The sequence below is a fragment of the Dermacentor silvarum genome, chromosome 9 (genome assembly GCF_013339745.2).
Source record: "Dermacentor silvarum isolate Dsil-2018 chromosome 9, BIME_Dsil_1.4, whole genome shotgun sequence".
NCBI classification, from domain to species: domain Eukaryota; kingdom Metazoa; phylum Arthropoda; class Arachnida; order Ixodida; family Ixodidae; genus Dermacentor; species Dermacentor silvarum.
This window is the reverse complement of record NC_051162.1, coordinates 120,688,970-120,703,863: the sequence shown is the minus strand read 5'-3', so window position 1 is coordinate 120,703,863 and position 14,894 is coordinate 120,688,970. Positions and strand designations below refer to the sequence as shown.

At 46.5% G+C, this 14,894-nt stretch overlaps 1 protein-coding gene across 2 annotated transcripts; it reads right to left on the bottom strand.

Moving 5' to 3' along the window:
- Positions 1–1,842: 1,842 nt before the first annotated feature.
- On the bottom strand, positions 1,843–13,128 carry LOC119464187 (gastric triacylglycerol lipase). 2 transcript variants are annotated; one of them, XM_037725048.2, is made up of 9 exons: positions 12,947–13,126; positions 12,126–12,342; positions 10,785–10,899; positions 9,906–10,056; positions 8,392–8,484; positions 7,447–7,599; positions 6,853–6,924; positions 4,072–4,140; positions 1,843–2,499 (listed from the first exon to the last, which is right to left on the bottom strand). In XM_037725048.2, exons 1-9 carry the CDS (start codon positions 13,055–13,057, stop codon positions 2,245–2,247), a joined length of 1,236 nt encoding a protein of 411 aa, XP_037580976.1. In that variant the 5' UTR covers positions 13,058–13,126; the 3' UTR covers positions 1,843–2,244. The 2 variants fall into 2 exon arrangements, with proteins under 2 accessions (XP_037580976.1, XP_049511518.1); XM_049655561.1 differs by lacking the exon at positions 7,447–7,599 and having other exon boundaries at positions 12,947–13,128.
- Between the last annotated feature and the right edge of the window lie 1,766 nt (positions 13,129–14,894).

Here is a 14,894-nt window from a genome sequence, read left to right as displayed (position 1 = left end):
TCAACAACGTCGAACAAGCAACAAAGGCGATATCACCAATAAAGGCTGAGGTAGTCAAGATCGGGCCGTCTTTGACAGAAGCACAGAAAGAAGAGCTGTGTGAGTTGTTGAACCGACACCGAGAGTGCTTTGTAATGCACACCAAGGAACTCAGACGCACGTCTGTGGCGAACATGACCATTCAGGTAGAACCGAGAAGTACACCAGTGAGCCGACCCCCTTACCTAGCTTCATGGGCAGAACGACTGGTGCTTCAGCAAATCACCGACCAGATCAAGGCTTGTGAACTGATCCGAGACAGTGGGTTTGAGTACATAAGTCCAGTTATTTTAGTCCAAAAGAAAAAAATGTCACAGTTTCGCCCTAAGGGCGAAGCAATGAATGCGATAGCAACACAGCAATGTCATACGAAGTAAGGTGAGCGGCTTTGATAGCAATATGAATTGTAGTAAACATGAGCTGATTAAGTAAGCAGGTGTGCTGCGGCGTAAGTAGACCGACATGAAGAGAGACTCGATGACCACGAGAAGACGCGTGTTAAACGGTGGTGTTGATGAGAAGCGCTTCCTGTGGGCAGCGCGTGCGAAGGGACACACCTGTAGCGCTGCACTGCCGATCCGGGCAGCATTGCATGTGTAGCGTGCGTCGGAAAATGTCGCCCGACTAGTACTAACTGAATGAACAAGCGTGGTGTGAGCGCGCACAAAGAAACATGAATAGATCACACTGAATGACTGCAGACAACGACTGTCAAAACGCTGGCAGCGAGCGCATACGCCGCCACGGCGAAGGTACGTGCGGTCTATCGCTTCAGTGGAAACTGAGCGGCGAATGCACGGCGCATAAAGGTCAGAGCCGTGTGGAGATAAGAGCGGGTGCGGGCGAGCGAGCGACGAGCGCGGTTGTTGGCAGAGTAGAAGTGCGCCCCCCCTCCCGCGCTCCCTCCGGCGCTGGCTTCCCGCTGCCTTGCTTGCGCGTGGGTGATTGAGTGCGTTCGCTCTCCGTGATAGCGCGCGGCCCCGCACGCTTCCGCTCGGGCATACGGCGCGCGGCGAAGATTTTATGTATAGCGAACCTCACGGTGACGGCGACGGCGACGACGACGGCGACGACGACGGCGACGGCAGAAATCCGGTTGAAGTGTCCATATAATTGCTATCGCACTAAAAGGGACTATCTGGGCCTAGACAAAGTGAGCGACAACGAACGAGACGACGATATCTCCAGGACTATGTTACTGACTGACTGAGCATAGACATTGGGCCGGAATGGCCGAGTGTTATCGTTGGGTGGCATTGCCAAAGCTATCATCATCAGTAGTTGGTGTGGAACGCTGAGATGTGCTTCTTTGTGCGCGCGCTCCGAATGTTCTCGCGATGTATCTCTTTTCATTTTATTAAACCTTGTTTGTTCCAACATCGTTTGCAGTACGAAACCTCTAGTGCGTGCTGCCGAAAAAGGAACTCGTATGGAGGCTCTCCTTCAGTTTGCGCGGTTACTGTGCTGCGTGGGCCGCGCAGGCCTGTGACTTTTTTTAGTCAGCGTGCACGCATATTGACAAGTAGAATCGAAGCGCATGTGCATGATGGCTATGCATAAAGAAGTAGCCAATACAATATTGCAAGTATTGCCTCTCTCAATAAGTGCAATGAGCAAATGCCTCTGAGGCTTATTTAAATTTTCTTGCCAGTTGCACTCGCTGTCACCACAATCTGCCAATCACTGTAGTTGCGACTTGCTAACGCCATGAAGAGCACTGCAACATGATCAGGGACGAGACCTGGAAACAAGACGCCAAGACGTTCGTTTGTCCAGAGTGTACAAAATCAGCAACACAGCCTGCAACTCTACTCAAATTTTATTCGGCAAACTTACGGTGACAGATACGTTTCCAAACACTTACAACACCAAAGGTCACTCAGCCATCACAATATTTCTATTGTAAAACTGATACATCATCTGTCACACAAGATGATAGTTTCACTCCTTCAGTTATTCAAATCCCATCCGGATGTATTGCGTGTTGTAGCATCTTGTAGAACAGTACCTAGAATAGTGTCTTGAATGTCGTCTTGTAAACTAAAGTTTACCTGTATCTACAGAGAAATCCCCTGTTTCTGTACACTCCTTAATTTACGCAAAACGCCGAGTATCCTGCCATCCTTATATCCTTAGCACAAATTATGGCGCTTTGTCAATGATGGTATGAGGAAGCTACGGTTCCATTCTCAAGGCAAACAGTTTTCACGACCTCCGTGTCGCATGCTGTCGGATGATGTCGATGGCCATATTGTGCACGAGTTTATTGGCACGGTAACCCAAAGCGAAGTCCACGTGCGCAAACGTTTTCTCGGGAACCACGCGGTGGAGAATCACGCTCGATCCGAGTCTGGTCACCAAGTCCTCCACGTCACGGGTGTCAGCCACAAAGTCTCCCTCGGATGTGAATAGAGCAATGGAGGTGGTGATACGTTCCAGAGGGTAAGCTGGGGGCGCCACCTGCGAACGTCAACGCAAGGCACGCATGACTGCACTGAACCCGGCCATCTTGCTGTCGGTATCTAATGAATATATGGCTCATACCCAAAATCGAGCAGATGAGTTGAAAATTGGGCTTGTTGGCACGTTTAGAAACTTATTCGGAGAAACGCTGAATGGCGGGACAAGATCAGAGTCACGTGGCTGTGTGCTCGGGTTGCTGGATGCGTTGACCATTTGGCGTCGCAGTGAACGGATTTCAACTATTTGCGCACCGTCTTTCAGTGTGAATGCTCCTTCAAACGAGAGCTAGTTGTTAGTCTGCGCCCTTGCGTTGTCTTCCCTTGTCCCGTTGTGTGGTGCTCCTCCGAATAAGTTCCACTATGGTGGACTGGCCAATAATCGGATGGTTTATTTCGAGTGAATTCTTGCAGAATAATGCTCGGCACGTATACTCCCCACATGGCTTGTTTGCTACAAACATCCTAGATGCCCTAGTGTAGGTTGAAAAAGCGGCACAATTAAAGACATAGAAGATACCACAGTCGGCCATAATCGGGGGAAGCGGGCTTGTCTCCCACCCCGGAGGCCCGGGTTCGATTCCTACCCAGACCAAAATATACCAAATTATCTTTTCAATTCCATTAATTCACTTCGTTCACAGAAAACTGTCTGACAAATCTGACGTCAATCCGACCATTTTTGACGCGTTTTTACTCAAGCCGTCGGCCATTTTTGGTACCGTCCTTCGGTCACGCCGACGACGACAACGGCGGATTTTCGCGTAATGGGGCATATAATGCGTTCGCATTAATAAACTCATACGAGCTTTCAGAAAAAAAAGTTATACGCGGATGAGTAGTTACGGATTTCCGCAGTAACTTATTTGTTTGTTTTATGGTGTTCTCTGCGGAGCATCGTCAGCTGAAACACACAAAAGCAATTCGGACATTTCACATTATAAAATAGAGTGCACCGATTACTTACCGAAAGCCTCAGCCAAAAGAACAAAACAAGCACGATTCTTATTAATATGAAGTGACCATAGGCAGATGAAAAAAATGCTACTGCACAACAAAACAAAAATGAGTAAAAATTTTTGTCTGGAGGGCGGCGAAGGGAAAGCAATACATTGCCCCTAGCTTAATTACATTTGCATCTCTAATGCACACTGATGTAGGGTATGAGACAGGGCTAGTTGAAATGCACGTATTAGAGCAAGAGACCCCTTGCGACAAAGAGGCTCCATCTTTCGCTTTATCAACGGAGCAATTTTCTGTCCAAGATTTAAAGTAGCTATTGCATTTTCTTTATTATAGTGTGATAAAATGCCCCCATTTTCTTGTGAAGGTGTACCCAGCATTGCAAAATATTTACTTTTACTGCGGTAATTCGATACCATGCATGATCCTACCTCTTCAAACGTATTTCATTTTGACACTCCAGGTTGCATAGTGGAAGTCACGAGAAAAAAGCTATAGCGTTTTGGACAGCTCCTCCTATCTGAAAGCATATGCGGACGGCACACCCGATGCTTTAAAACACACGCGGTCATCACATAAAAGAGCCTTGCGCTGATTCCGCGTCGCTTACCTGGCCGTACCGCTGGCGATTTTCCGTCGCCCCATGGTCGTACATCACGAAGTTTTTCGCCTTGTACATCTGAAAAAGTGGTTAGCATGAAGTATTCTCTGCATCTTCAGAGAATACTGAAACACTAGGAAAAGTGTAAATGGGTTTTGGATCAAGCTGGTACCAGCATATAACCTGAAAACTTGAATTCCTCAGTGCCGACTTACTCATACGTCGCCTGCAATTACATGAAGCGAGCTGTTACCTTGCGGGCCATGTTTTTACCGTTTGCATCTTGCTCTGGTTAATATCCAGCCTTTGAATTATCCGCACAATCAACTCACGAGGATGAAACCATTGGAACTTAAGACAAGTCTACTAATTATGTACGCTTTCAGTAATTTAGTCGGCTTGGATCTGAAAGTGGCTTGATGCGGCGCTAGCAACGCTATTAGGGAGAGCGACGAATTCGTCACCTGAGGTTATCAGATATGGGCCCGAAGCTACGTTCGCGAGCGATTTTGCATACCGCTTCCCAAGTCCCTGCTGGCAGAGAGATTGAACCCACAACCTTCTGTTCAGCGGCAAAGTGTCGTAGCCACGGTGTCATCATGGCACATGCAGACATCTTAAAACCGCTCAGCCCTTTCATACCATCAAACCCTGCCACCACCTGAAAGGTACAAGCTAGCACAATACTTTAAAGCATTGCTTCCTGTTCAATTTGAATGCTCCAGGAAGCCAGTAAACGTTGTGTATGATTCTTCCAAATATTCAAAATCCGTTATACATTTGCTGTTCCTGCATACCCCTATCCTCTGTTTTATCATGGGGGCGCCGTACGACGCATGCTAGGCCTACATGGCCCGAATTGTGAGACCGCTCGGCCCGGGAGCCGGTTTTTTTACGACGACAGTCGTTCTTGGGCCACCTAAAGGCTAAAAACTTTATCTGTCTGTCGGTCTGTCGGTCACTCGATTCAACCTCCCGGCCAAAACCAACCAAGCTACTAGCACTGGTGGCCGGGATCATACACGTCAACATTATACAGCGCAAAGGAAACCTCAGGCCTATTTGAGGCAAAATATGTGTACATAACCGTGATCCGCAGCGTTCGTTTAATTAAGAATACACTTTGGACTGGTTTTTACTTTTGTAAAAAAAAATAAACGCGTTTGGAAATGGTGTCGAAGAGACGCTACGCGTTAAAGACAAACCGACTGAAGCCGCTGCTCTGTAGCCGGATTTAAGCCAACAGTAATAAAAGGTCCCAACAGATGGCGCGAGAGCAGGGCGAATGCGGGAAAATTGAATGCAGCAATACCCCCATTGCATCCATCATGGGAGGAGTGAGAGGGGAGGTGTTGAGCGTGAGGGGTGGGAGGGTGGAGAAAAGAGGGTATTACGTATCAGGAGTGCCTGTCGACGTCATTTGCAGCGAAGCAAGCAGATATGTGGCCAATATTTTTTATTTTTTTAGGTCACGTGATGCTCAGTGGGCGCAAGAAAGAACCAGAAAGCGAGAGCCGGGAAGCCTGGTTCCTTTAAGCGCATTGCCTTCGTGAGCGTCCGGTGTTGGAGGTCACGTTAGATGCTTAGGTTCGGAATCGCGGCAGATTTGAAATGGTTAAGGGAGCAGCAGCGCGGAACGGTCGCTTTGGAACATTCATGCGCACACCCCACTGCCTGCGCTCGTCATCACACAAGATTCGTGACTACGAGTGATCGGGGTCATCAAGTGAAATGTGTGCGTGCCTTTGGGCGCGTGACACCTCCCGTGTTTCGTACGTAGTGAATGTTTACGGCAATTTATAATGACCAAAACTTTAACAGCCTCACTACGTATAATAATATTCTAATACCTTGTTATCGCGGTCGATCCTTTTCCCTTCGGACAAAACTACGATTTTGTATTGATACAATGTTAAATAGACTTTTCGCGATCGCGTCTGTAATACATTATAGGCGGTAGTTCAATTTTCTTAGTTGTCCCATTTTTCCTATTACCGATACCATAACATATTGTCCTGCTTAACTATGGCCTAGTATAGGTCAGGAATTTCGTATGTTGCATTTTTTTTCTTCAATGAATATTAACAAAGAAACTTGCCAAAGCACTGCACCGAAGTGGTTGTGACGGAACTCCTCTTTTATAATGTTCTTGATTATATAATTATTAAAAATATCCTGTTGACCGAGTCGGTTGGGATATATCGTTATACCGCACACATGAACATATGTTCTGTCTATTCAATTTTTTCTCTCCTCCTCAGCGCTGGTCACTAGCACCAATGATGACGACCTCACAAAAACTTTTGGTAAGGTTCCCGGGGTAAAGACCAAGAATCTATTTGAAGCGGTTTGCTAAAGGAAAAAAAAAGACTGTTTCCACGACTGCAATAATTGCTAACACGGACTGTCAAAATCGTGCTTTGTTGAGTGTGTAATGAGATTTAATGAAAGGCAATAAAAAGTCTTGCAGCAGCCTTTCGAGCCTTTTGTTGCATCTATCGTCATGCATGCATGCACAAAAAGTCGATAACAAAGAAAATTTCATTTGTACCTATCTACAATTCTATCTGACCCATTAAGGGTAACGGTGGTAGCTATGGTATAGAAAAAAATATTTTTGACTGTACATACGTGCAGTGCATTCGCAAAACTTCAGCCAGCGCTTGCACTTAGAGCGCCAACAACAATGGAATTCGCACAGTAGTTTGTTACCGCACAACAAGATCGCCGCGGAGAATCTCAATCTCACCGTGCGTCGGAAAGCGCACCGTGAAGAACTAGGCAGCTTACCTGGTGGTAGTGGCGCATGTTTTGTACAGTCGTACCCATAGGGAAATGCCCGACGTACACAGGAATCCGCGTCTGAAATCGCAAGCGATTGACCAGGTTCACGTTGAAGAGTTGGAAAAAAAGTGTCACCATTACGAACAAAATGTCCTCGAGATGTTTCCAAGCAAGAAGAGATCAGTGACAGTACCTCTAAAAGTCTCTGCGGTTCCTTGCACACTAACAAATCGCTCAAGACTGCGCATTATGCTCTCCAACACTGTAGTATGTAACCAATACACGTAATAGCAAACGTTTTGGTATAGCACTTTAGCAGGAACTCAACGCCAGACGACCACGTGACTGGGAAATAGAATTAGACTTTATTTATAACATAGAGCGAGTATACAGCTCCAATAAAAAAATTAAGAAGAGAACGACTAAGTAGACACCACCCCATGTTACCTTCTTGGAGTTGTTCAGTCACCGCAGTAGCCAGAACGCAAAAAGCTGCGCATGCGCAGAAACCGTAACGTGTCCCGTATAAGGGCATGTTTTATGTCATGCAAAGCTATAACTCTATTTTTGTCTTCGCGAGTAGTGCGTTTCAATGCTTACCTTATTCAGCTGACGTGAACTGCTTAAGAGCGTTAAGGTGAACGCAGGAGAGCACAGGCGGCCAGTGGCGGCTTCACATATCTTCGAGAAAAACCGCTTCATGCCACTGCTTACTCCAACGTAAGCTCCCCTGCACAAGGGGTCAAGTGCAAACTGCGCAAAAAAGCAACAGGCTGTGAGGTTAGTTTTACCGTCCCAGTGCTTATCGGAACATAACACTCAGCTGTTGTCTGTTACTATTAATTTAAACACACTGCTCACGTGGCAACGCCTGCCTTCATGTCGTTGCCACAGTGCTGACATGCGCGGCAAAAACGAATACTAGATGACTGCATTGAATTCTCAGTTCAGCAGGTTACATTGATTGATTGATTGATTCATTTTTGATTGATTGATTGATTGATTGATTGATTGATTGCAAATTCTGGCAACTCATACATGAGCTGTGCATTATCCACAACAAATTGATTAAAGCCACTGACCTGGTTCACGGCCACACGACGAGCTGATTAGAATGAATGAATGAATGAATGAATGAATGAATGAATGAATGAATGAACCCTTTATTCGTCATGATGGGTAACTCAGAAGAGGGTGGAAGGAGCGTAAAGAAAGAACGAATAAAAGGCGTAGCATAACTGGGAAGGTGAAGGGGAAAGGGCAGGCAAGGTGGACCCCAACCAAGCGGGTTCAAATCATTCGTAGGGTTCCTATCTCCTTCACGAATTCGTAGAGGGACCTCCCCTCTCCCCCCTCCCCCGCCAAAGAAAGCAACATTTCATTCATTCAGTCCATTCTCTGGTTGAGCCCGTGGCAGATGAAGTCTATGATAAAGTTTATCACGGGTAGTGAAAACGATGAAGAATATACGGAGTGCCAATAGTATGTATAGAGTATAGGCGACGCTCCATGGCGCAGCCTATTTCTTCCAGATAAATAACTCACAAGCACAGGTGGAAGCAGAGGCATCGCCACAGACAATGGCGGGCCCGCATGTGTGATGTTCGCCACAGGACCGTACGCGATCACGAGGTCGACCTGCGCGCAAAAACAAAATGTCCGTATTCGCGGAGCGGACGTGGTACATCATTTCTTGATCGGTGAAAACGAACACAACATTTGTGGGTCAATTAAAGCAAAGTGGCAATCGCGCTCAGACAGCCGACGATCAGCGGAAACTTCTGGGCAGTATCGCCGAGGCAAACTAACACGTAAATGAACGTGCGATAATTCTTTTTTATCAGTCTAGGTTTCATGGCTTCTGATGCCACAGAAATGCGAAAGAAACAGCACCGAAGGAACACCTCCACTCTTCCCGATTTTCGTTCCCGGCGTCCTTCAGTGAACGGAAAACAAAATATTGGTGCTTCAACTGGCTTCCAGCACGTTCACCAGAATAAAATTAATCATATGGTTGGAAAAACATTCATACTATTCCCTCTTTCTTATCTATTTGCGTGATATCTGTGTTATCTTTACCTCACTATATTAACCGTGCCTGCACGAATGTTTGTTGTTCATAAAACGTGTGACATTTTGTACACGTTACAAACAGGAGGAATGCTCAAAGCCTTTCTGTGCCTTTAGGTATGAGGGCGTAACCTATCCTATTTTCACCTTCATAGGGTCGATCCCATTAGTGCATCAGTCACACTTGCAAAAAGAGTTACCGTGCCTCTTCGGAGACAGCAAGCACTCTAGAAAGTAGAGTAAACGTGGCTTTGTTTTTACTCTCGAATAAAAGAAAAAGGAGTTGTTGAATTTTTGGTCCTACAATCCCGTCACTGGACGCTACCACCTATTTAAACGTTGATTCAGCTCGGGGGCTCCAATAGAAATGCATGGGAAAGGAGAAATCGTTGTTCTCGGCAGCCATTGCACCACATTTGGGTGAGGGTTGTTTTGTCTTAAAGAAAAAGATAAAATATAAACACTGTTTGAAGCGAATTTTCGATTTAGCTGTCAATTTTTTATAAGCCTTGTCAGAATACCCAGAAAACGAAGCTATCAAGCAGCCCTTGTAAACATTGTACCAAATCCACGTAAGCTGCAAATTTATATATAAAATTTGTCTGCTTTGGATGCCCTAACCGATGCAGTTTACAGAACGGCGATATCTGTTTGTCATCAAGAGGGACAAGTTTGTAAACTTTGGGCTTCCATGTTTTTGTTACATACAATTTTTTTAATCCTTGTAGAAGCTTTCAGGCCCTAAATCAAGATTTCACTTCCAACAGTAACTACAATTTAACTTCCTCTCTGCAATGCAACAAGTTTCATTACAATGGGCCAAGGGGTCATTTAAGAAAAGTATTTCCGCGTTTTACGTGTATTTGAATAGGTCGGCATCTGGAGTTGGGCCCGAGCTAAAGCTTCCTCTTAAACTGGCATTCTCGAGAACACTTCATGCGAAAAAGCCACTAAAGCGTGTCTTGGGCATGTCTGGGAGAACCAGTCACCTTTTCGTTGTACTCCGGGCGCGTGGACAGGAAAACAAGGGTTATGGTTACACCTTGGGACAGTGCCATTATTGTGAGCTTGGGAGCACCGGTGGCCTTGAGAACGTGGTCCACGCCCGCCGCCACGTCGTAGCGGCCGATTTCGTCAAAGCTGCAATCGTGGCAAAACATTTACCACTGTTATCTAAACCTCCGACGGAAACAGAAGCAGCAATGAACGCAGTGGTTGCACTTAATGGTGCGAAACAGGATGTCGAGATAAACTGATCACGTGCGCGCGTAACGCGCGAGCGCAATTTCTTTTCGTACTTTACTATTGCGTTCGTGTAAGCTTGCAATTCGCTTCTTCACAGCAAGGTTTTCAGCAGTAAATAGCAATTTGTAGAACTACTGGCAAAGCATTAGGATGGTCTCGCTATGCCTTTGCCAAAACAAAATAACTCGCTGGTGTCAGCAAGCAAGGCTGACCAATCACTTATACGTTGTCTAAATGTGCGTTTGCCTTTACCGTTTTCGGTTCCTAAGACCACCGTCTGGTAGCTATTTAACTAGAAGGCTGGAGCTCGAGACTTATACCGAACAGCTTTCGGCTGGCCATTTCACCTTTTCACGGGAGCCGTAGTCCCAACACCTCACTGCGTTCAAACTGATGCGAGACGAATGAAACATCGAATTCATAACGCTGTGATCCTATCGGTGAAGTACTACCCAAGACAAAATTGTAATTGCAGTGTCTTCAAGAGCTACTGATTTTCATGCTAGAACATCATGGTTCTGTTTCTGAACACTGACAGAACCAGTATGGAAAGTGAATACTTGACAAGTATCACCTCGTGGTCTTGACATCTTTTTTCGTACGTGCTTGGTATAATGGCTTACCTCCAACGCCAGTACTTGGAGTCACGTTGAGAGAGGGTCGTGTGGTTAGAGTACGGCTTAGCTTCCCTCGAGTTCATGGACCACACGTCAAAGCCCCTGTCCGCTAGCAGGAAGCCTGCAGAAAGCAATAAGTCAGGAATGATTACGTCTTTGGCTGCGCTATTTTTTATGACATTGAAGAAGATATTGCTGTCATTAATGGCACCGATCAGTCCTAGTCTAAGGTAAAACTAGGAATAGAAAGATAAAGTACACTGAAAAACACTTATAAACGCCAAAGGGCACAAGCATTTGCGAAGTATCTCAAAACAGTAAAGGAAGGCATAGAGGAAATTACAAATAGAGACATGCAGACTTTCATAAATAGGAAATATACTGAACAGAGTACAAGAACACGCAACAAAGTTGACAGTTTTGCAAACGAGACGGCTGATGTACTTACACATAACCACATAACACAACTCATAAAAACATTGCTCCTATTTTTCGGAAGTCAAGAAATACGGACTAGAGTAGCAACAGGCTTTATTCTTCATAACTACACTTCGTACAACGAGAGAAAGAGCAGCTTATGTCTAAGCGCAGCAGTATTTTTGACGTCTATTTGGTGCTGCGTCAAAAGGCGTCGGTTTGTTTGATTCTAAGCTGCGGGTCGAACACGTCGGGCACTTCAAGCCGAAGCGTCGCCAGCGCTATCAGCACTAAAAAGAGATGCCGCGCGGTACTCATCAGAACTGCTCTATAATAATGCGATGGTATAAATGAAGGCCGACGTTTGCTCAAGCACAACATGACGCTTGCTATAAAATACGCGGGAAGTAATACTGCGCCGACTCTAAGGTCCAGCTTGATCTGGTCACAAGAGCACGTTGGACGACTGCAGCTCAAGGGTCCCTAGACTGCGGTCTCCACCCACGGCCGAGGCCTCCCGATGGATAGCGTCCTGGGGCGAGTTGTGCGCAAAAGAAGTTTTTTTTTTTTTGTCTCCCTCGTTTCCACATCTTTCAGAAAAGGTTTTGTTGCTGAAGCATGAACAATGCAGGGAAAGTGCATCACGTTTTTCTCCTGGAGCCCCAGCTGCATTTTGGCACAGCTGCACAGATGCATGTTTACGCTGCCGAGATAAACAAAGCACTTTTTCTATATTTTATGACTGCGTTTCAAGAAATTGACGTCTGCGTTTCTCAGCTGGATGAATGGCCGTGTGCACAGTTTTGACACTGATTTTTGGTATACGCAAACATTCAGCGTCGTACTTCTATTTTTTTTATCATCTCCGCCTTGGGACACACATCCAACGTCTGTGTGAGGAACAATTGAACACATTGTTTCAGCACTTACCAGGACTTTGCGAAGGGTAATTGAGGAACCACATGTCCGAAGCGCTGGTGAAGGCGGGCACCAAAAGGACCGGGTAGCGAGGTGTCCTCTTGTCGCCCACGCCGGAAGGACTACCCTCGCGACCATAAGGGACGTGGTCCACCTCGAGCAAGTACCCGTCATCTGTGGTCGCGTAGCTGAGCTCGCAGGGGTAGCCGTGGTACTTGATGAGCTCGCACTGCGTTCAGACATTTGCCTCGTCACAGACAAGACGACTGACTGCTCGATGCTTTTTTTTTCATATCCTTGAAACGAAACTGTGACAAATTTATTCATTTTACCGAACAAGGCACTGTTTCTGTAAATACGGCGAGAGAGCTATGAACATCCCAAAGCGATAGCCTCGGGGTGTTTGTCTTAAGATGCTAGTAGTAATCTAATTTTGAGCATGTAAGAAACTCTGTTGCAGAAAATTGCTAGCTGTTGTAGTAAATGTTTTTAAGCGCAATTACAATCCACAGAAGCGTTTCTTCGTATATCACCTGCTCCCCCTAACCACGAACAGGCCATCACATTTTAAAACGCAGTCAGTTGGTCTAAAAAATTACTTCTGACATTCTTGAACATTCTGAAACCAACAAATAAATGTTGGAGTGAAAACATCGAAAGACGTCATTCCAAGATGTCCAGCAGGTCAATTTTTCCGCACATGCATTCATTAGTCCACGCTTGGCAAACCTAACAGGCAGTATTCAACAACTCAAATTTTCAGCGTTACACGCACACATTTGCCGGTCAATCAATATTCTTGCTTAGAATAATCAAGACGACGCTTAGCTTACGGGAGTTAGGCGGGCTTGCAGTGTCCGTTCATCAGCGGCTTTTCCAAGAGTACTGGCAGTCACTATAAAAAGGATAAGCAACCGGCCGGTGACGGTGCTGAAGGTACCCATCTCCGCTGCTTACAGCTCGAGCGACGAGGTACCGGAGAGTAGTGCACACAGGCACTACCGGGGTCTCTTTTCTATACGCCTTTGTGGCGCTTCTTATCATCCGACTCCTTTATCGGGCATCCGCTCGCCTATTTTAATGTATTATTGATACGCGGCTGCGATAAAGACTCCCGTTCTACGGGAAGGAGGCCAGATGCCGACGCGAGCGAATCGTTCGTGCTTTGCTAAATCTTAAAGCACAAAAAGGCAATAGTGTTCTACGTGTGCTCTAGGCTGTCCGTTGTATATATCTGTGACCACCCCAAAACAATGGCCCTGTACTGAATCAGGAAGCGCGGAATGTAACAGAAAAACATTGTCTCCAATCCGCGCTCTGAACGTGGTTGGACAGCGAATCATTGAACGACAACTGGAACGATTACCCTTTGCGACGTAGCTTGAAATTATTCACATGGGGACATTCACATGCACTTTACCTAATTATTAGCCTAAGACGTTTCAACGGCCTGCGACTTGGCATGCGCCGCTACTTCCTGCACCTACAAAGAGTGCACCAGACACAAGAGAAATGCACTTAAGCACACTTTCACCGCGCCTCGTATGCACGCTACTATTCAGGAGTCCTCAGTATACGTGGCCCTCCCATAGCACTGTCACAACACAAATCGGTTGCTAGGCGGGTTCTTATTTTACATATAAAAGTGTAGTTACGTCACTCTCTGCTTCGTATGCTACAGTTGCCGCTTCCCGGCAACTGCAGCTTATGCGACCGTAATCCTAACCGAGAAACGCTTGTGGCGAACGCTATGCACGAATGCGAGCTTTCTGGTTCTTTTCTTTTCTTTCCCCCGCATGGCAGCCGCTGCTGCGGATGCGTGGAGGCGAGCGCCACCTGCTGGTGCTCTAAGGGGACCCATCGGGGCAGGCGGCGCGCGCCTCCCGAGTGGTTGCCTACAAAGACGACAGACCCATTGGGAGGTAGAGCTATACAGCTTCGCTGTAAGAAGTTGATGATGTCGCACGTTCAGCGCTATAAAGCCCCGCAAAAGTGAAACTGCCTCAAAATTCCAACTGCCTCAACAAGCCCAGAACGCCATTCGCCGTCATTTTCGAGAACTTTAGATGCCGCAGCATGAACCCTGCGTCATCAAGAGACTAGCGCGCTCGGCGGTCACACTACTTTTTTCAACGTGAACAGATTCGACGTACACGTCAGCTTGTTCATTTAAGACTAGGATCTCGCCTTCCCCGCTTTATGCCGAGTGTGGCGAGATGGGCAATGCGGAGCGCTCTACATGGTCCGGCCGGCGTTGCACTGCGGAGCGAAGTGTTCTTTACTTGATGCCATGAGAAGAAGATTTCCACATGATTGCGTACAACGTCTGATTTTCCGGAAGGTAATCAGATAATCCGAAGAGAAACACCGCGCCTTCTTTTTGCGTTTCTTAGAAGCAGTGGACTCTCAGACGCGTTGTGACGAAATTTATCACCAGAAAGAGGCAAAACAAGCGTAACATTTGCCGGCCTCGTCTGCGAGGCTCAAAGCTGCCTGTAGCGTCCCCACCACCACTGCGCCAAGGACGTGACGTGAAGCGCAGATTCACATGAAGCGCAGACTCTCCGAGAAATCATCGTAGCATGCCACATTGAATTGGGATCAAACGGTACGTTTGGTAGTACACCGTCCGCAGCACTCGGGTACAAAAGAAATTGAACTACTGAAAAAAAGTCATTCACGCGCATACACCTTATGCAAAGAGGAAACGCCATGTGACTACGTGAATCTTGCTTACTCTCGCTAATATGTATGTTCGTCGTCGCAGCCAGTAAACGTTTG

What these genes read in the sequence shown, in the direction of transcription:
- LOC119464187 (XM_037725048.2), bottom strand. Translation starts at nt 13,057, where the DNA reads ATGGGTACCTTCAGCACCGTCACCGGCCGGTTGCTTATCCTTTTTATA. An exon ending in TCCAAGTACTGGCGTTGGAG is followed by an intron (nt 10,057 to 10,784) that starts GTAAGCCATTAT and finishes CCACGATTGCAG; the next exon opens with CTTTGACGAAATCGGCCGCT. An exon ending in ATCGCCAGCGGTACGGCCAG is followed by an intron (nt 2,500 to 4,071) that starts GTAAGCGACGCG and finishes TGACGTTCGCAG; the next exon opens with GTGGCGCCCCCAGCTTACCC.